Genomic DNA, 22,179 nt, shown 5'->3' with positions numbered 1-22,179 from the left:
CCTAGTTAGAGACCCCTTAACGGGGCCCAATTTGCATACAATGCTGGACAACCACCTGCTGAAAAATCAGGCGGGCCCTTTATAGTCATCACAGGTTGAGCACCAACATTCACTGGTCCTGTCGGAAGATCTTGTCCAGCACTGATGAAGGTTGGAATGCAGAAGTTCAGGTTTGGAAAAGCCCTTCAACACTTACCCAACCTCTCTGGCCTGCATGTTTGGGCTAGATGGGGACCTAGCTCCGAGGAAGGGGGGAAAGCAGCTGCACCATTGCAGGAGTAGCCTTGGGAGACAATCCTTCCCTGACACCTCCCTTGCCCACGGTGTGTGGCAGCTTTCCGCCATCTTTTGAAGGGCGCAGTTGAGTCCCCCTCACACCAGCTTAGCTCTGCTGATTGGCCAGAGGAGGCTTCAGCCAGGGTTCTGAGGACTGTAGCTGCCACATGGACTCTCAGTCTGCCCTTTGGCTCCACGTGAGGGATATTAGAACGCTCGCAGCCTTGGGCGTCCAGCCCCAGCACACCACAGCTCCCCCTCCCATTTTAAACAGCTTTGTGCTAGCTGGAGAAATTTAGTGCTTGTGGTTTAGAGGCACGGGAGAATAATTACCTGGGAGCACTAATTACAAATCAGGGAAGAATAAGCTCAGAGAGAGGTGCTGCCCTTTCACTCAAATGCAAGTTGTGCCCAGGCTTTTCGGTAAATATGTTCTGTTTTAACTGTTTTACACTTTAGCGATTTTGCAAGCCACAGCTCCAGCAGCTTTTCCAGGCATCTCAGCACAGGTACAAAGTGAGCCGGGCCTGAGGCATCGCAATCCCTACCACCGGGTGAGCACTCACAATAATGGCTCCTTCAGGGTCCCCCAGGGCCTGGAGAAGGAGGCCTGCAGTAACTGGCCACACCGGGGTTGAGCCAGGCGCTATGGCTGTGTACTGCCACAACCTCGGACGTGCTCACTTAAACCAGGCAGGCCAGCTTGCAAGCACTCCCCTCCAGCTTCTGCACCAAAGACAGGAAGGGGCCTTTGTTGGGATGGAGCAGGTTGTGGCACCAAGTGTGAATGGATTGCAAAGGGCCATTGCCAGTCATGGTGAAAGTATGAAAGAGGGGTGGTGAAGAACTAAAAAAACCACCACGATTGGTGTTCACTAGCCACAGCAACCCACATGCCAGGCATGGGCGTGAGCGCACGTCACATCGAGAGGCAGAACCAAACCTGGGACCTCTGGAGCTCAGTGCAGGAGCCTCTGCTGCTTGAGCTAAAAGCTGGCTCCTGCTCAGCTAAGGCTGTAGAAGAGACTCAGTCTTCCTTTCTGTAAGTGGTCTGGGTGCCACTCCATGGGACAGAGACCCACACCCAGCACACACAGTGCAGCCTTTCCTCCTTATTGACCAACCTTTCCCCAGCATAACTAAGAAGCCATAACCCTCCCACTGCTTGCAACATGAACCTCTCATCTCTCTGCCCCTTTGGAAACCATGTACCGTACCTTGTTTTTTCTCCAAAGCTACGTGAAAGCAGCACTTTGCCCTAATGGTGCCCTTGAAATTACAAAGATTAGCAGCTCTATTCTTCTACAGTTTGGACCAATCACATTTGGATGTTGTTTTTCCATCCATAATAAGTGACTGCTGTCATACTGTTCTGGCATCTCAGGCCCGACAGAGGCATTGTAACCCTCAGTCACTCACTGATCCTAATGCTGACGACTAAAGACTGTATTTAAAGGTAATATAAACAGTTAGATCTTTAAAATACATTTGATCTACAATTCCTATACATAGTTTCTGAACTTATTTTACAACAATTACTGAAAAGCTCTTATTTGATATTTGCAGCTAAGCTGACAGTAATAGCAATTAAACCCCATCCGTTTGCAGGGGATGAACAACAACAGTTCACACTCAACTTCTAATACCATTCATTGGAAATCAGTTAAACACAGGAACATTGTTGAGACGTGTCTTTGGGGGCTTGGTCTCTACATTCCGCAGACAGAATTTAGAAGAAGATTCTGAAATGTCATGGCACAGGTGCTAGAGTCTGGTACATAGAAATTGACTTTTCCAGCAAACTGCTTACTTCTCTGGGATCAATGTTCCTTCGCAATCCCTCTGGATCATGCGGAATGTTCTCCTTTATAAAGACACCATTAAATAGTGTCAATGTTGCTACTACCTGTTACGCGCATGACACTTTACAGACAAGCCTCAGAGATGGTATCATCTAGTAGAAAGGGATAACTGGGTGAGCAAATCAGTGATGTGAGGAGGAGGGCTGGGAAATGTTTGAGGCTGCTAAGCACGCCAGCATGGAGAGGCAGAACAAAAGATGCAGGGGCATGATTGAGAGAATCAGGTTGCATTGATAGGGCAGAATGAAGGGCGCACAGTGTGGAGGTTGGGAAGAAAGGCTGGAGACTCTCTTATAGAACAAGACACCAGACCCTTTTAAAACTCTCTTTGTGGGTGTTCTGATGGCCAGAGCAACTACTTGATATTTCCTTTTCTAGAGATGAACCAAGATCTGAGCACACCTGAGCTCCGGGCACAACACACTGATCTGAACCAACACTTAAAGAGCAATCCCTGCTCGCCGCAGCCTGTGTGCACGCTGTCCATGTAGACTTGAACATTTTGGGATTTGTGATGGAAGGAGATTAGTGGCACATTTGCCTGTTGCTGTGTTACAGCTACAGGTACGTTTACATCCCTGAAAGATCAGTTTCAGAAGAGGCTAGCTGAACTGCCTACACCAGCAGACAGGCAAACAGACAGACACTCGTGCACCATTTCCTGTTTGCATGGCCAAATGCTTACTTGCATGTGCTATTTAGGTGAACATGGGCTGATTAGGCCCAGGTTATTGCTATTTTAGCATGGAAGCTCCTTGAGATGGGGACCAAAGATCCAGTCTTGCTATGCATCTGCAGAGTGTCTGGTACACCAGGTGTGCTGTACCAATAATAAAGAATAGTGGTTCCTTAACTACTTCTTGGGTTTTAATTTTTTATTAGTAAAAGGCTTCCTAGATTTCTACCAAAATGGTGACAAACTACTGAGGGGAACTGAATATTATAAAGTTTCCCAGGAAGCCAAGTCATCAATTAAACCGAAAACCAAAACAGTTCCTTATGTTCTTTTCCCTTCAAACACTCACTTTAATAACCAAAATGCAGACTACAAAAGGTCCCAGCAAGAAAGAACAATGCAGAGTCACTAAACTATTACAAAAAGGCAGCCCAGCCTGCTGTGTCAGTGGGGAGTGGTGATCAAACAGGGTTCACACAAACAGTAACTAGCTCCACAAAGCTGCTCCAGGAGGCAATAAGGCAAGAGGGCACCTCTTGGGATCAATGCTGAACTGAAGGGATTTGCTCTGGCTCCAGACACATTATTAAAAAGGAGATAGGCCAAAGGCAGCAGGTGTGAGATAGGAGTGCCTGGTTTTGACCACGGAGGATGAAGGACAGCAAGGGTTCTGACATAAGAGCTGCTGTTCGGTATGGGTACATCTACACACCAAGGTTATTCCAAAGTCAGTTCTCTCAGAATAATGCATCTATACTACACGAAAGCCTTGGTATGAGCAAAACCTATTCCGAAATAGTGTGTCTACACACAATAGACCCTCTTTCGAATTAGAGCCCCTGGAGCACTGCTTCCAGGGGCTCTAATCCAAAATACTATGTCTACACAGCAGAATTATTTCTGAGTAAGATATTCCAGAATAGTTTATTTCGAAATAGACCCCATTCCCACTCTACACAGCCCCTATTCTGCAACATCTATTTCGGAATAGGTGCTATTGCTCATCCAGTGAGGCTTACCAAATTCAAAACAAGCTGCCTGCTATTTCAAAAGTTATTTCAAAATAGCCATTGCACCACAGATGCTTGCAAAATAACAGCCAGTATTTCAAACTAACGGTGCTGTGTAGACATACCTTGTGTGTCTTTCTGAAGGTGTATACACAAGCCTACGTGGGTTTAATTCTCATAAAAGATGCCAGATCAATAGCCCTGGGAACTTAAGGCCCCTGTGTAGTACTCAGCAGGTACCATGTAGCTAGCAGCTTTCCTGGGCACAGCTTCACCGGTATGCCTAAGAATCCTGATTCAGGCTGTGATCCAGCCAGTCCCTGCCAGCAAGGAAGACAGCTGAGCAGGGACAGTGGATGGATTCCATGACTGGATACTATCCTACACACAGAGCCCAACCAAGGACTGGACAAGAACTGGTTTTCCCGGCCCTCAAACATTTTCAAGAAGTCAAATTCTCTCTTCCCTAACAGGATGAAGCTGAGACCTTTTGGATGTTTTTCAGTGAAAAACCAGAATGAGTAAGTGTCTGCAGCCTAGAACAGCCAGGGGACCAGACTGCTCAACTGAGATGTAGGCGACTGTACACTACCTGATGGGCAGGCAGCGTCGGGACTTGAGCCTCCCACATCCCAGCCGCATACCCTAATTCCCTGGCTATTGGGTCTCCCTCGAGTTCTTCTATAGGAGCTGCTTCTTTTTATGTACCAACAAACATTCACTGGGGCAGAGGGAAACCGGCTGTGTAGCTCAGGGGACAGGGCGCTCTCCTGAGATGTGGGAAAGTCAGGCTCAGCTCCCTGCTCTAAAGGCTAATTATTTATAGAATCACAGAACACTAGAACTGGAAGGGACCCCAAGAGGTTGTAGAGTCCAGTACCCTGCCCTCATGGCAGGATCAAACTCCATCTAGACCATCCCCAATAGGTGTTTAACTGCTTTTAAATGTCTCCGGTGATGGAGATTCCACAACCTTCTGAGGTACCTTATTCCAGTGTTTAACTCCCCCAACAGTTAGGAAGTTTTTCCTCATGTCTAACCTAAACCTCCCTTGCTGCAGTTTAAGCCCTTTGCTCCTTGTTCTGCCCTCAGAGGCCCAGGAGAACAATTTTTCTCCCTCTCCTTGTAACCCTCTGAGGTTCTTGAAGGCTGCTGTCATGTCTCCTTTAAGTTGTCTCTTTTCTAAACTAAAACAAGACCAGTTGTTTCAGTCTTCCCTCTTCACTCACATTCTCTAGACCTTTACTCATTCTTGTTGCTCTTCTCTGGACCTTCGCCAATTTCTCCACATCTTTCTTGAACTGTGGTGTCCAGAACTGGACACAATACTCCAGCTGAGGCCTAACCACTGCAGAGTAGAGCGGAAGAATGACTTCGTGTCTTGTTCACAACACACCTGTCAATACATCCCAGAACCATGGTGTTTTTGTTTTTTTTTTTTTGCGTCACAATGGCATCACACTGTTGACTCAGTTTGCTTGCTGTCCACTATGACCCCTAGATCCCTTTCTACAGTACTCCTTTCAGAGGAAGTCACTTCCCATTCTATATATATGAAGCTGATTGTTTCTTCCTGAGTATTTTGCATTTGTTTTTATTAAACATCAACCTGTTTACCTCAGATCGTTTCTCCAGTTTGTCTAAATCATGCTGAATTATGAGCCTATCCTTCAAAGCAGTTGCAATTCCTTCCAGCTTGCTATCATCTGCAAACTTAATACACGCACTCTATGCCAATACCTAAATCATTGAAGATTGAATAGAACTGGTCCCAAAATAAACCCCGCAGAACCCCACTTGTTATGCCCTTCCAGCATAGAATCACAGAATACTAGGACTGGAAGGGACCTCGAGAGACCATAGATTCTAGTCCCCTGCCCTAATGGCAGGACCAAGTACTGTCTAAACATTCCCCGATAGACATCTAACCAACCTGTTCTTAAATATACCCAGCGATGGAGATTCCACAACCTTCCTTGGCAATTTATTCCACTTCTTGTGTCTTGTTCACAACACACCTGTTAATGCATCCCAGAATCATGTTTGCTTTTTTTGCAACAGCATCACACTGTTGACTCATATTTAGCTTGTGGTTCACTATAACCACTAGATCCCTTTCTGCTGTGGTCATTCCTAGACAGTCTCTCCCCATTCTGTATGTGTGAAACTGATTGTTCCTTCCCAAGTGGAGCACTTTGCATTTGTCCTTACTAAACTTCATCCTGTTTACCTCAGACCATTTCTCCAATTTATCCAGACCATTTTGAATTATGACCCTATCCTCCAAAGCAGTTGCAACCCCTCCCAGCTTGGTATCATCTGCAAACTTAATAAGCGTACTTTCTGTGCCAATATCTAAATCATTGATGAAGATATTGAACAGAACCGGTCCTAAAACAGACCCCTGTGGAACCCCACTTGTTATATGTTTCCAGCAGGATTGAGAACCATTAAGAACTACTCTCTGGGTACGGTTATCCAGCCAGTTACAGTAGCCTCATCTAAATTGCATTTACCTAGTTTTTTTTATAAGAATATCATGTGAGACTGTATCAAATGCTTTACTGAAGTCTAGGTACACCACATCCGCTGCCTCTCCCTCATCCACAAGGCTCGTTATCCTGACAAAGAAAGCTACCGGATTGTGCAAGAGCTACAACAAGAGACTTCAGAGACACTCCTCCCACCACAGACCACATACTTAACAGCCACCTGGGTTTAACTCATGGCTCCAGACCAGGACTTTGAACTCGATCCCCTTCATCTCAGGTAAGCCCCCAACCCTGCGAACTGTGGGCTAATCACGCACCTCACTGGCTCTCTCTATCCAGCCCCTGCCCGAGACGCCTCTCCCCATTAAAGTTCCATTGAACGCAGTACGTTTCCAGGAACGGTTTCATTTCGCCAGGTCAGTATTTTCTGATGAAAAACTGCCCTGTCCAAGAATCCCTGACCAGCTCTATCCGCACCCATTTTCCACAACGGCACTGAAGCAGAAATGGCTCTCACTACCTACCGGTCTGAGCAAGTGACCTCGAGGCTCCAACTGTGCTGCGTTACTCCGTAGTAGTTGGCTGGGCTCCATTCTTTTACCCTTTCCTAGAGGGCAGAGAGCCCTCCCTTTGATGAAGCAGGTCACTTGCACCCACTGCAATAGGCATGCCGCATCCTGCCCTGCACAGGTCTTACAAGGCTACGAGAACTCAGCATCTGCCCTCAGACAGCCAGATCACAGACTTCCTAGAAATGCCACCGTTTAGTTAGAGATAACGGGTCAGCACGTTAGTCTGCAGGGTGCCCTCAGTCAGTGGAGCTCCAACAAATTACGCTGGAGCATCTGGCCCATCAAATGTGTTAAGGTAGATCGCTGAAATCTCCAGTAGAACAGCTCTTGGAGGTGCCTGTCGAGAGTCCAACGCTACAGCTGTGTTGGCCCTTTCTATGCCTCTTTTATAAGCAGAGCCAGTTCTAGAGGTGAATCTAGCCCACTGCAGTCACAGTTAAGGTCTAAGCATTTCAGACGCAGGCGATGGCTGCACACTCTCTGCAAGAGTATCATGCACAGAGGTGAAAGCCAACAGGTGCACCCTGGTGCGCAGCTCCAGCAAGAGCCAGCTGAGCTGCAGTAAAAGCCAGCTGGGAGCTATGTAAAGAGCCAGCAAAGACCCCGCTGCAATAGGACCGGACTTGTGAGACCTTTTAAGTTACTTTCACCCCACACCATGCACCACCATGATGTTAGATGCACCTGGATTGTAGGTTCTCCCCAACAAGGAGTGGGTCAAGCATATCCTGTGTAACATCATGACCCCAATCTTCACTGAAGCTGGGATTTCCCACTGTGCAAGCTGCTGTATAAACACTCCTAAGAGCCTGCCCAGGCTCTTTATAATCTATAAGTTATTTGCTTCTCTTCTAGGGAAGACTTGCCTCCCTTCCCTCTTCCAGGTTACCCAGCGGAAATGAGAGTCTGTGCAGGTGATGTCCCTCTGCCTGAGTGCTGACCAGCATTCCCTGGAAGATGAGCACTTGGGCAGCTGCCTAGCAGAAATTCAGGTGCCACCCAGCTGGCTACCACAACATCAAAGTTGCCCACAGATAGCAGCATGTGTTTCTATGGTGGTGTACCTCCGCACATGCCTCGGTGCACTGAACAAAATTTATTTTGAGTATGGATTAAAAAAACAAGAAGGAGCCCTGGCACAGAGCTCTAGACAGAAGGGAGATCCATAGATGGCTAAGGCCAGAAGGCAATGCGCTTTGGCCACCCAGACTGTTCTACTCATCACACAAGACAGTGAAGCCCACCCAGACATGGCCGCATGCAGCTAATGGAGCTGAGGGAGTGGGGAGAGGAACGGAGAGTGCATGTGCCCACGTGGAGAAGGGATAGTAAATGAGTCAAACAAGCTCTGGAAAGGAGGGGTAGGTCAACATACAGCTCCAGGATCCCCAGGACACCCTCCTGCCAACCACAGAACAATCCAAACAATGCACAGGTGGCAACGCCCACTCAGTGGTATGCAAGTACACAGCACTGAGGAGCCATTGGGGAACCTGCATTGTACTCCAGGAGATACTCCCATGTATCACACACCCAAGGCAAGTCCCTCCTCTCCCCACTCCCCGGCGAGCCCCTCTCCTGCTCCAGCCCCTGCCTCAACTCATTTGAAAATTCCATACATTTTTGAGTTAGTAAAGCTCTCGTTTGCTCCAGATTGCACCTGTTTCTATGGTGACACTTGCAACCCAGAACCTGTTTATTAACCAAGCCAAGGAAACACACTGGAAAAAAAAATCAACTGATATCAAAATAAATAGCTTAAGAAGCCCCTCAGAGGTGGATGGCTGTAGGTCGGGGACCCAGCATCCCCTGGTGGGGGGCAGCTCCCTTTGGAAGTAGCAGCCTTCTCAGAAGCTGCTCTCGGCACCCAGACCCACAGCCACGGGATTAAGAGATTACAGCCGACGCCACAGCCCCCTTCTCTTAGTATCACACAAGCAGCTTGTTAGCCTAACACCCTACTGGGCCCTCTTTTCACACCGCTACCAGGCTGCACAGAAGGAACAGCTGTTCATCGAGGAAGGCGGCACGCTGACAGATTGTTTCCTCTGCTGTCCCTGCTGCTTCACCTGCAGGCATCAGAATGCCCGCAATGAGAACACCTGGAGTGCTCAGAGAGGAGGCAGCCGGCCCTCATCACAGGACAGAACAGCTGGCTCCTCTCACTCGCATGCACATCAGGAAAACATCATCTCTTTGCGATAATAATCCTGAGAGGCCACGTTCACGAAGGTGACTCAAAAGCAGGCGCTTGAGGAAATATAAACTGCTGGGTTAGGACTGGCTCAAGTGGAAGGTAGACATACGGGACAAGAGTGTTGGTACCAAGTGCTTGGAATGCTGGGCTAAAAAGGAACACTCCTGGGTTCTTTTCCAGTTCTCGGAGGTGCGAGTATCTGGCAGGCAGAGCCAGGGTGGTGGTGGCTTGGCACCGGAAATCTTGAGTTACACACCAAACTCTGCCACTGACTCAGTCTATCTGACCCGACGTGAGGCTCTTAACTGCTCCACAGCTCACTTTCCTCAGCCATCTCCCAGAGACTCCAAATATCTCCCCATGTGCAAAACCTCAGGCTAGCTCTGCCAAGCAACAGCTCAGACCCAGAGTGGGTCTCTCTCTCTCTCTCTGCACTGGTTCTCATGGAGGAATTCTCCTGGCTGGCAGAGTTGGTTTCCATAACAACTTTCTGTTACAAACATATTTTGATAAAAATAAAGTTAACACAGCAAGGCTCTGGTGGAGTACACATTTGCTGTGTTCTCTCCTTCTCGCTCTCTCCCCCTTTCCCACCCACCCCATGGGGGGAAAGAAGTAAAACATTCCATTTGAAGGACCCTATTTCCACATGCCTGTCTCTCCCCCCACGGAATACAAAATGAAAAGCCTTGTTTACTGGATTTTGCTGTAAACCGGGTTCAGTCCCTGCCTAGTTACCTGATGCTCTGCAGTATATACAGGATAATGTGATAAATTCATTTCCAATTCACTGCATTATCCTTTGAATATTTTAATGACTCATTGAATGGAGTGAAAAAAAGCTATTTCAAATGAACAATTATGCTGCATTAGAGTAAAGGCTGATTATATTTAAACACTGCTTGCCTGGATAACGGGACATATCGACCTCCGCCTATAAGAGCTAATTTGGCTCTTATCTCTAAATAATTTTACACTGCAAATTACCATGAAAACCTAAAGGGCTTTAAAAACATTCATCAAAAGATATTATTCCACTTTGTAGCAACATTTTTATTTAAATTATTTTGAATGGGAGTGAAAGCATCTTGTGTGTGTGACAATCAGAGAAAGCGTAGCCATCACTGATAAAGGGAATGTAGGGCTGTATGGCAGAAGGTAGTCTATAGATTAAGCCACTAAAAGTAACAGTCGGATAGCAGTAATGCTTCAGACTGAAACCCACACCTCCAAAAGGAAATGCGGCATGAACACCAAGACTTGGTGGAGTGCCAAGGTATTGCAGAATGTATAATGGTACTTAGCACTTCTCTAATAGTGCCCATGTGAATGCAAAGCGTTTCATGTGCATTAGCAGTTTAAGTTTTTCCCCTGTGGATCAAGATAGCTTCCTTTGTGCAGCTAGGGAAAGTGAGGCACAATGAGGCAAGGTGATTAGCCTCAGCCACTGTGGCTATGTCTAGATTGCTGAGAATTGTCAGCAAAAAAAGATATGCAAATTGTGCAACGCATTTGTATTATCTCCTGCTGACGGTTCTTTCAGGAGAGCCTTTCCCAACATTTGTCCCATCCATAGGGGGCGATATGCTGGGAAAAGCCCCTCTGCCGACACATCCCTTCTTCCTTGTGGAAAAAGGATGACCAGGATGTCGGCACAAGGCTCACAGAGTGGCAGACTTCTGTCAGGAGACCTCTGGGCTCCTGACAGAAGCCTACCACCTAGACATGGCCTCAGTGAATTGGTAGTGGGGCTGGGATGGAAGCACACATCTTCAGAATCATATTTATGTCATTTAATTACTACCCCAAGGTCAAGGACACTATGTGCAAGTTGGTGATTTAAGCTGAATTGAAATAAACCCCATTTAATTTGAAATGAGTGTCCACACTAGGACCTGCACCAAAATAACATAGGTTTGACTTAAAACCATTAAAGGGTTTCACTACAAATGAAGATTGTTCCAGAGTAAGGCAGAGTGTGAAGTTAAAGTGCAAAAGCTATTCTGGAGTGACTCCATGTGCAGACAATCCCTAAAATCATTTCAATGCCATTTTGTGCACAGACAAGACCATAAATAGAAGCTATCTGGAGTAGAGACTGACTTTCATTTACACCAGGGGCCAGATTTTAAAGGTAGTTAAGTGCCTGACAATGCAGCTCAACACCCAATGAGATTTGCAAAATCAATGGTAGCCAGAAATATCCTACCAGTTACTTAGCTGCAGCTCCTGTCTCTGAAGTATCTTTAGTATCTAAATACCTTGTCCTGACAGAACAACAGGGGTATCAAAGTGAATCTTGGCATGTCTGAGGTTCAGTCCCTGTGTCTCTGTACAGCCCTGAGCAGGATGTGACCCCAATCTCTGGTGTTCCTTGATGCTATTGCGATATAAACATTAACAAATAGAGGAACTGGATCAAGCCCTATTTCTAGTCTCAGAGTCAGTACTTAGAGGTGGGAAAGAGCTTCTTGGTCCCATTTATTTTGTGCCCAGGAGGCCAGAGCAGGAGTCTTCTCTTCAGTCTACTCCTCTGGGCTCTCTCTAGTCCATTTGTGAGAGACAGGGATGGGCGATCACCATAAACAACACACATGCGTGCACACACCCCTTTCCTTAAAGCTTGCCCCCATAGACACAACTTTCTCTCAGCCTTTGGGAGGTTCTGAGCTAGTCCAGTAAGCAGATTTCCACCGTCTGCTTCCCTGCCCACACTTTTGCTTTCTGGTTGGGAATGGAAACCAAAAAGCCAAAGTATCAGGAGAAAGATTTGCCATGCCATTTGGGATGGGCTTGTTTCAAGGAGAAGAGAGCATTAATCTGAATCCCTCCCTGCTTTTCTTCAGAAGCTCTTATTTTTGCGAAGACAACAATAATTAGTAAAACCTAATGCACCGGAAGGATGTGTGTACGAAATGAAAAACATCAGCAGCTCAGGCTTTTTTGCATTTAGTAAATATGAAAATTAATGAGAGACTTTCAGGACCCTGTTGCTAGAAATGCAGGACTCCTGTGAAGGATTTTTTTAAGTTGTACATGAATCTCTGCAATTATTCTGAATGCCTTTTTTTTAGCCAATTAGGAAATTCATGGAAAGTATTAATATCCAATTTTAATTTGCTTAATATTCCTATTAACAATAAAAAGTCTAATTAAGGTATCTGTACAAAACGCCCTTAGCAGTAATTTCAGAGAATAATAGAGGAGAATGAAGAGATATTTCTTGCTAAATGCATGCTGGAAATTAATTGATATCTTAATTAGACTTTAGTACTAAGATTATTACATTGAATCAGAACTGAAACACCTAATCTTTAAAAATTAAAATAAAAGCAGACAGAGAGAAACAAGCTGCTTTTCTAAATGTTTCTCTAAAAAACCTGATCATGCAAAGAGAGTACGCATGGAAACAATGTAAGGGAGTTAGCCCCAAAATAACAATCATGCTTTTTCCTTCTTTATGTCCTCCGTGCTGGGATCTCGCAACAGATTCACAAGTTAACTCTTCTGAGATAGGCAAGCATCATTACTACTGTGTAATGGCACAAGGAGTTACAGTAATTTTCCCAAGCTTGCACACTGAGCACGTGGGAACAGAAACCAGGCCTCGACTCCCAAGTCCCTGTACCTACAAGACTGTTCAGCCATAACAAAATTATCCCTCCTGTTTGTTTTCTTCTCTTACCACCAATGTAAGTTCTAATTGATCGGTTCACTGTGGGAAATTGGATCCTTGAATTGCGTGTTCTTGCTGTTTATCCCTGGTTGGACTCCAGGACGCTGACTCATGGCACTCCATTATTGACAATCATCCCACTGAACTGCAAGTGACTCAATAACTCTGTGTTGGGATTTTTGCTGTAAAACTCCTCTATTTCCCTGAAAAGTTGCAGACCAAGCGACTATCTACAGCACAAGATAGGTGTATCTTCTCCAGATGACCTGCACTATAGAACGCCAAGTGATATAAAACCAAGCGATGCTTACCCTCCACTTGATACTTCCATTACATTAAAGGAAATATAATCCCTCTTTTCTGAGGGATTAAAGTGTACACGAGCTGAAAATAAAGTCATCAAGTAGAGAAAATCCCAGGCTCTGTCATAGAACAGGTTGAAATGTTTCCATTACAAATATATTTTTCACAGAAAAAAATGTAGAACATTTTAAGTTTTGGTTGATATGTTGGTTTTTTTCCTATGAAAAATGATTTCTGGAAAATATTAGGTTGTCAGTCTAGTTTTCCCCCATTCAAAAAGTTTTCAGAGAAAATTTGAAGACAAATTTCCCCCAACATTCCTTTGCACCAATAATAATAGGCATTTTCAAACCAGCTCTACTCTGATGTATTACATAAACAAGCACCTAACCTGCTTTAATAATCCTTCCACTTCAGATTTATATAGCAACCCTTCATCCCAGAGAATTTCACATACAGAGCCACAGAAATGCAGCTACTTCTTGAGAGGCTCATACAACATTTGAGAAGGGAACAAAGCAATTTTTGCCCAAGAATACAGGGTCATACCACAGCACTTATGAAAAGCCCCATACGGAGGCAACTGAAGTGGGGCAGATGGAATTGTGACTAGACTGTATGCTGACTGTTAGGAAAAAAATCACAATGAATAGACAAAATATATTGGGTAGGTGAACCATCAGAGCTGGTCAAATCACGGGGAAAAATTAATTTGTAAAAAACTGATTCAGCAACTGGCTTGTGTGTGGGTGGGGGATTCAGGCAGCTCTTCTCCCACAAGGTCTCTGCTGGCCACACAGAACACATGGAACTCATTTGTAAAGGTTCATACAAAAGTGGATACAGAGCCTGTGAGCATTCAGTTCTCAGGGTCTTACATCCAGCCTCTGTGGGGATTTGAACTTATCCTCCCAGACCGTGTTCTCTGTAAGCACAGCTCTTCTGTGGCTGCCCAGGAGACATTCAGGTGCCCACCCAGCTAATTAGCAGAACACTCACAACCACCTACGGCTGGCAGCATGTTTCCATGGCTGGTGCACATAAGAACATAACATAAGAATGGCCATACTGGGTCAGACCAAAGGTCCATCCAGCCCAGCATCCCATCTGCCGACGGTGGCCAATGCCAGGTGCCCCAGAGAAGGAGAACAGAAGACAATGATCAAGTGATTTATCACCTGCCATCCATCTCCTGCCCTTGCTCAGAAGGCTAGGGCACCATACTTTATCCCTGGCTAATAGCCATTTATGGACCTAACCTGCAAAAATTTATCAAGCTCTTTTTTAAACCCTAATAGAGTCCTGGCCTTCACAGCCTCCTCCAGCAAGGAGTTCCACAGGTTGACTGTGCGCTGTGTGAAGAAAAGTTTCCTTTTATTAGTTTTGAACCTACTACCCATCAATTTCATTTGGTGTCCCCTAGTTCTTGTATTATGGGAAAAGGTAAATAATTTTTCTATGTTCACTTTCTCCACACCATTCATGATTTTATATACCTCTATCATATCGCCCCTCAATCGCCTCTTTTCCAGACTGAAAAGTCCCAGTCTCTCTAGCCTCTCCCCATATGGGACCCGTTCCAAGCCCCTAATCATCTTAGTCGCCCTTTTCTGAACCTTTTCTAATGCCAATATATCTTTTTTGAGGTGAGGAGACCACATCTGCACGCAGTACTCAAGATGTGGGCGTACCATAGTTTTATATAGGGGAAGTATGATATCTTTTGTCTTATCTCTCTCCTTTTTTAATAATTCCTAACATCCTATTTGCCTTACTAACTGCCGCTGCACACTGCGTGGATGTCTTCAGAGAACTATCCACTATAACTCCAACATCCCTTTCCTGATCTGTCGTAGCTAAATTTGACCCCATCATGTAGTACGTGTAATTTGGGTTATTTTTTCCAACATGCATTACCTTACACTTACCCACATTAAATTTCATTTGCCATTTTGCTGCCCAATCACTCAGTTTGCTGAGATCTTTTTGTAGTTCTTCACAATCCCTTTTGGTTTTGACTGTCCTGAACAACTTGGTGTCATCTGCAAACTTTGCCACCTCACTGCTTACCTCATTTTCTAGATCATTGATGAACAAGTTGAACAGGATCGGTCCCAGGACTGACCCCTGGGGAACACCACTAGTTACCCTCCTCCATTGTGAAAATTTACCATTTATTCCAACCCTTTGTTTTCTGTCTTTTAACCAATTCCCGATCCATGAAAGGATCTTTCCTCCTATCCCATGACCGCCTAATTTACATAAAAGCCTTTGGTGTGGGACCGTGTCAAAGGCTTTCTGGAAATCTAGGTATATTATGTCCACTGGGTGCCCCTTGTCCGCATGTTTATTAACCCCTTCAAAGAATTCTAATAGATTAGTTAGACACGACTTCCCTCTGCAGAAACCATGCTGACTTTTGCCCAACAATTCGTGCTCTCTATGTGCCTTGCAATTTTATTCTTTACTAGTGTTTCTACTAATTTGCCTGGTACTGATGTTAAACTTATCGGTCTATAATTGCCAGGGTCTCCTCTAGAGCCTTTTTTAAATATTGGCGTTATATTGGCCGTCTTCCAGTCATTTGGTACCAAAGTGGATTTAAAGGATAGGTTACAAACCACTGTTAACTCCGCAATTTCACATTTGAGTTCTTTCAGAACCCTTGGGTGAATGCCGTCTGGTCCTGGAGACTTGTTACTATTCAGCTTATCAATTAACTCCATGACCTCCTCTAATGTCACTTCAATCTGAGTGAGTTCCTCAGATTTGTCACCTAAAAAGGCTGGCTCAGATTTAGGAACCTCTGTAACATCCTCAGCCGTGAAGACTGAAGCAAAGAAATCATTTAATCGCTCCGCAATGGCACTGTCTTCCTCGATCGCTCCTTTTATATCTTTATCATCCAAGGGCCCCACTGCTTTTTTAGGGGGCTTCCTGCTTCTAATGTATTTAAAAAACATTTTACTATCATTTTTTGAATTTTTGGCTAGCTGTTCCTCAAAATCTTTTTTGGCTTTTCTTATTACATTATGACACTTATTTGGGAGTGTTTATGTTCCTTTCTATTTTCCTCACTAGGATTTGACTTCCACTTTTTAAAAGCTGCCCTTTTCTCTCTCACTGCCTTTTTAACATGGCTGTTTAGCCATGGTGGTTCTTTGTTAGGTCTCTGTGTTTTTTTATTTGGGGTATACATTTAAGTTGGGCCTCTAGTATGGTGTCTTTAAACAGTTTCCATGCAGCTTCCAGGGATTTTAGTTTAATTACTCTACCTTTTAGTTTCTGTTTAACTAGCTTCCTCATTTCAGTGTAATTCCCCTTTTTGAAATTAAATGCCAGAGTGTTTGACCGCTGCGGTGTTCTTCCCAACACAGGAATATTAAAAAGTTATTATATTGTGGTCACTATTTCCAAGCGGTCCAGTAACAGTTACCTCTTGGACCAGATCCTGCGTTCCAGTCAAGACTAGATCGAGAATTGACTCTCCTCTTGTGGGTTCCTGTACTAGCTACTCCAAGAAGCAGTCATTTAAGGCATCAAGAAATTTAATCTCTGAATCCCATCCTGAGGTGACATGCACCCAATCAATATGGGGATAATTGAAATCTCCTATTATTACTGTGTTTTTTATTTTGATAGCCTCTCTAATCTCCCTTAACATTTCAGCATCACTATCACTGTCCTGGTTAGGTGGTCGGTAATATATTCCTAATGCCATATTCATATTAGAGGAATGAATTGTTATCCATAATGATTCTACGGAACATTTTGATTCCTTTAGGATTTTTGCTTCATTTGATTCTATATTATCCTTCACATATAGTACCACTCCGCCACCCGCACGACCTGTTCTGTCTTTCCGATATAATTTATATCCCGGTATGATAGTGTCCCACTGATTGTCCTCATTCCACCATGTTTCTGAGATGCCTATTATGTCAACTTCCTCCTTTGATATGAGGTACTCCAGTTCACCCATCTTATTAGACAGACTCCTAGCATTAGTGTAAAAGCACGTTAAAAAACTACCACTATTTATATGTCCGCCTTTCACAGACGCGTTGGATTTTTTTTATATGAGATTGTTTCACATCTGATCTTGCCCATATATTATTTCCCACGTTCCCTATCTGACTAACTTCTAGGGAATCCTTATCTATAGAGCCTCGTGTAAGAGAAGTCTCCATCCGATCCAGGTGCTCCCCCGCACGAATCGGCTTTCCCCCACCTCTTAGTTTAAAAACTGCTCTACGACCTTTTTAATGTTTAATGCCAGCAGTCTGGATCCACCTTGATTTAGGTGGAGCCCATCATTCCTGTATAGGCTCCCCCTACCCCAAAAGTGTCCCCAGTTCCTAATAAATCTAAACCCCTCTTCCCTACACCATCGTCTCATCCACGCATTGAGACTCTGAAGTTCTGCCTGTCTATCTGGCCCTGCGCGTGGAACTGGAAGCATTTCAGAGAATGCCACCATAGATGTTCTGGATTTCAGTCTCTTTCCTAGTAACCTAAATTTGGCCTCCAGAACATCTCTTCTACCCTTCCCTATGTCATTGGTACCGACACGTACCACGACGACCGGCTCCTCCCCAGCACTGCCCATAAGTCTGTCTAGATGCCTCGAGAGATCCGCAACCTTCGCACCAGGCAGGCAAGTCACCATACGGTTCTCCCCGTCATCACAAATCCAACTATCTATATTTCTAATGATCGAATCCCCCACTACTAAAACCTGCTTCTTCCTAACAGCTGGTGCTCCCTCCCCCGGAGGGGTATCCTCGGCACGAGAGGATACAATAGCACCCTCTGGAAGGTGCTACATCCATACATGCCTTTGTGCACATGACAAAACTTATTCTACCCGTGGATGGAAAAGTTAGAGGGAACCCTGGTCCCAGGGAAGCACTGATGGGATGCTTTATTGATGATGAAACAGGTAAGTTATAACCCTGCTGCTGGCCTCTAAACTGAGCTGCTAGTCTCATCCCATAGAACACCAACTGTTTTTTTAAGCTCATTTGTTCCATGATGAATGCCTGATATACACACACATGCAGGGGAGCATCTCCTTACAGCACTAACGCACGCCCTGGCAGCAGACTACCCGGCGTAATTCTCTCAGGTGACTGCGCAAAATACACTCACCATGAGTACAAACGAATCCCTGAGGACAGGCATTTCCTGGTAAGTTACAAATCCCACAGCGATAGGGTAAAGAGACAAGTGCTGTTTTGCTGTCGCACCCTGTGGCTAAGGACCAACCTCAAGGCGGGGTAGGTCACCGAAGTGAACGGGACAGACCCAGACATTACCCTGACCTCCTCTCCTCAACCAACCCTGCTTTTAATTGGCATTCCTGATGCTGAGAACTACCCCAAGCCCCAGCCCAGCCCAGCTCCTCAAACAGCCAGCCAAGCAAGAAGATGGGCTTGTGGCAAACTCAACTGCATGGAGCCAGACTCAGCACTGCAGAAAGCTGGGGAACCAGCATCCAGGTCAATGGAATTGCAACTGCTCCCACAGGGGCTCAATCTGGCCTCTGGAATTGCACTGTCTGCAACACCCACGAATGCACTCCATCCCCACCGAATTCCGCTGGCTGCATACTACTGTTCCAAGTCATACGCAGACCCACGTGCATCCTCCAGGCACTCTGGCCTTAAAGGATCAGGTGGTGACAAGCTGAAGGTGCACAGCATAGAACACCTGTGACTCCACTTCCCCTCACTGCCAAAAGGTGTTTCTCCAGCCAGTCAACCAAGAAGGAAGAAGAGAAGTGGGAGCTGAGTGATGGGCTTTATGAGTCAGTAACTACTAAGCCCTCATTCTGCTGTGTAAAACTCAGCTTCACCTCGGGGGGGGTGGGGGGGGGTTGGGCAAGGCCCATTCCCAGGCTCTCTTTGCCTGGTAGCCACGTAAACCATCTTACAACAGTCTGAAAGAAGTCTCTGGCAACAGGCCAGGCAGCACAGTGCCTCATGCTGTCCTCCCCTGCAAGGGGGCTCATCAGGCCCAAAGCTGACCTCGCATGCAGGAGCGTCCCCAAGGAGGGAAAGCAACGGGGTCACTGATCAGCAAGACTCAGCGGCAACAGTCCTGTCACACTTTTTGGCGCCCCCGCCCCCCAGTTTGACCCAGAGCCACTCTGGCGACTTCAAAGAGCGATTATCTCTTACTTCAGCCCAGGCTAGGGTCAGGCTGGAGTAAAACATTAAATCAAAGTATTGAGCAGCATTTGCACATGGCGGATGTGATCTGTGTGTGTAGGGGACAGAAGAGAAAAATGGAGTCTGTACTCACTTCGATGTCAGTAACCACCCAGTGCCTCCAGAAACGGTACTTCGGATTAGCTCTGCTCGGAGCATCTGGGTCAACCATGACCAGCACGTACTTCTTATTCTGGAACACAAAAACACACCCCAGCCTTTAAAACACGCCGCTCGCAGTGCTCTCACAATTCAGTAAGAGGCAAGTGTGTTTAGTGAGAGGGCAAAGCAGACTGGGAATTAGGACTTTGGGATTTTCACCCTAGCCGTGCAGTACAATCCCAGCATGACCCTTGAGCATATACTCTGCTCACTACCACTCTTCGACCCCAAACAGAGTTTTCTTCACTGCTGTTGCCACCTACTCTGGTGGGATCCAAGTGAGGTTGTGTACGCTAGCCTGTGCCACACTGCTGTGTTGCTGTACCCACTGTGGGAGCGAGTTAAATCATGGGCTAGGACAGAGTCTGCCTCTTGCCATATTGTGTCTGTCCTGAGCAACGTCAACCCCAAAGGCCATCAGTCCAGGCCTGTCACCAGTGCTATGTTCTCCCTCTCACCCCTCCCTGCCCCTACAGTAATTGTATCTGTGTATGCGCCTCAGGTGAAATGAGCTGGAAGAACGTGACAGATCCTATTACTGAGAGTTCCATGTGAAGCCTGGGTTCCTTCTCCTGACATTTTATTCCTTGTGGCCTAAACTTCCTCCAAGAGCTTGCAGAGGAAGAATGGGCTTTTGTAATGTGTCCAAATCCAAGGCACCGGCGAGAATTTTCCCCAACTGTTCATTAACCACATCCTCCAGCAGAGGAGCACAGAGAGACAAGCTGGGACACAAGGGGCTTTCCACACGGAGGCTTGCATTCCACTGGAACTGAGGGACAGGAAGGAGATGCCTAATCTCAGAGGCAGAATCTCACAGTCCCTGCTGGGTCAGCTGCATGACCAGTCTGGCTATCCGGGGGCAAAAAAGGTCTCCCCGCCGACAAAACAAAACACTGACTCAGTTAATCAGCCAAACACAAGAGCTTTCTGGGTGGAACAAGCCAGTGAGCTGTCTAGTCCAGTACCCTACGTCAAGGTGAGCAAAACGAGACGGAGTGGAAAGAGCCGTCCTCCCTGACCTGTGCAGGGCTTGGCCTGAGGCAGGCCTATTAATAACCCAGTCATCACCTTAGCTGGCATTGCTACAAATGCTGCTGATGGCCATAAATGGCCCACGTCCTCAATTATTTTGAGACATTTACACAGTCTCTAGGCTTGCAAAAGGTGTTGGACTGACAGCCCTGGAAGAAGGTGGCCTCTCTGTGTTCAGAGAGCAGGCGTACCCTAGCCAGCAGCAGGGCAAGCTTTCGCCACTCACTCTGCCCGAGTTTTGGGGGCACTCATTGACGGCAGGGGTGGCAGTTTCCATGCTTGACATGAGGACAAATGGTGGCTGTTCTTGCAATGGGAACACCAGGGCGAACCCCAGGCAGCTTGCTGCAGCCAGTGGACAGACAGGAACAATAGCTTAGTCCCTGCCACCCCGCACTGGGTTTGACATAACTTCTGGATGTGAGGTAAGAGAATCTACAGGTCTCAGCGGACTTGGAAGAGCAGAGTCCCGCACGATCCTGTAAACACGTAGATCATTAAGGTTAATCTAATCACGAGACAGACCCACCTGGCACCGCAGCAAGCTGGTGGTACCAATGCCACACGCGCCTTGGGGTCACCATTTCCAACACTAAGAAATGTAGCCATCTGACTCCCACTGGAAAGGGTAGCCCTAACTCCACCTCCTATAAAAATCCCAGGCAGAGGTAAACAAAAACCCTTTGGGGCAGGGGTCATCGTTGAGTTCTGTTTGTATGTACAGCACCTCATACAGCCCTGGTCCATGGCTGGAGCTCCCAGGTGCTACAGCTATACAAAGAAATAGTAATATTGTGGCACTTCAATCTCAGCAATCTACCTGGAGGTAAGTCAAGATCAGCACCTTTTACAGATAGTGAACATGCAACTATGGGCTTTTCTAACAGCACAGCTGTGCTGGCTTAATTTAAATGTGAACATACTGCGTGGACACTTACTTCAGTTTACCTTAATAAATCTTTTAGGAACAGGTTTAAACTACGTTGGGGTTGAGGTGGCAGCAATTGATCCACCGGCCATCAATTTAGCAACTCTGCCATAGATACAGTAAATCAAACTCCAAGCTTACTCCTGTCAGACCTGGAACTCCACCACGACAAGACGAGTAGCCAGCCATATCAGGAGAGCGCCCTCCCATCAACCTAAATGCACACAAGACCCCGTGATAGATGTGTCAACTTCAGCTACATTAGTCGCATAGCCAAAGCAGATCAATGGTGCAGGTAAGTGTACAGAAGGCCTCAGTCTAAATAACCCACTCAGACTGAAATAAGGGTGTCCATGTGGGTTTGTGCTTACTTTGCCAGTCTGGTTCAATTCAACTGGTGCAAGTTTGTGGGTAGACTAAAGCACAAAGATTCTCCAGAACCTGCTGCTAAGAGGAAAGGTACGCCTGCGGTTCCCAGCATCAGACCACATTCGGCAGTGGGATTAAATGCTGGCAATTCCTGGTTTACAGGACTGCCTTCTGATTGCTAAGCCATGCCACCCCACACTTCCTGTTGTGCTCTGCTAGCAGACGCAGCCTGAAACATTGCTGGAAAATATTGGATGGCAACATTGAAATGGGAGCTTATGGAAGGTGGGGGAAAAATCCCAAGTGTGAAGGAATTTGAGTTCTAACTTTAGGTGGGTACATGGCTGAATGTTGTGTTTGTGAATCTCTTGCTTCTACTTCGGCGCCCAGCTGGTGGGAACAGAACGTG

At 46.1% G+C, this 22,179-nt stretch overlaps 1 protein-coding gene across 5 annotated transcripts in view; it reads right to left on the bottom strand.

Moving 5' to 3' along the window:
* Positions 1–22,179, bottom strand: part of LOC142004338 (early growth response protein 3) — a 324,184-nt gene that overhangs the window by 218,012 nt on the left and 83,993 nt on the right. For all 5 annotated transcript variants that reach the window (XM_074981927.1, XM_074981925.1, XM_074981924.1 and 2 more), the window contains exon 4: positions 19,371–19,469. In XM_074981927.1, coding sequence (XP_074838028.1) covers positions 19,371–19,469 — 99 coding nt within the window. The remainder of the gene's footprint in view (positions 1–19,370; positions 19,470–22,179) is intronic.

This window comes from Carettochelys insculpta, chromosome 31 (genome assembly GCF_033958435.1).
Source record: "Carettochelys insculpta isolate YL-2023 chromosome 31, ASM3395843v1, whole genome shotgun sequence".
In the NCBI taxonomy this organism is placed as follows: domain Eukaryota; kingdom Metazoa; phylum Chordata; order Testudines; family Carettochelyidae; genus Carettochelys; species Carettochelys insculpta.
The sequence above is the reverse complement of the archived record's forward strand: the minus strand, read 5'-3'. Positions and strand labels throughout refer to the sequence as shown.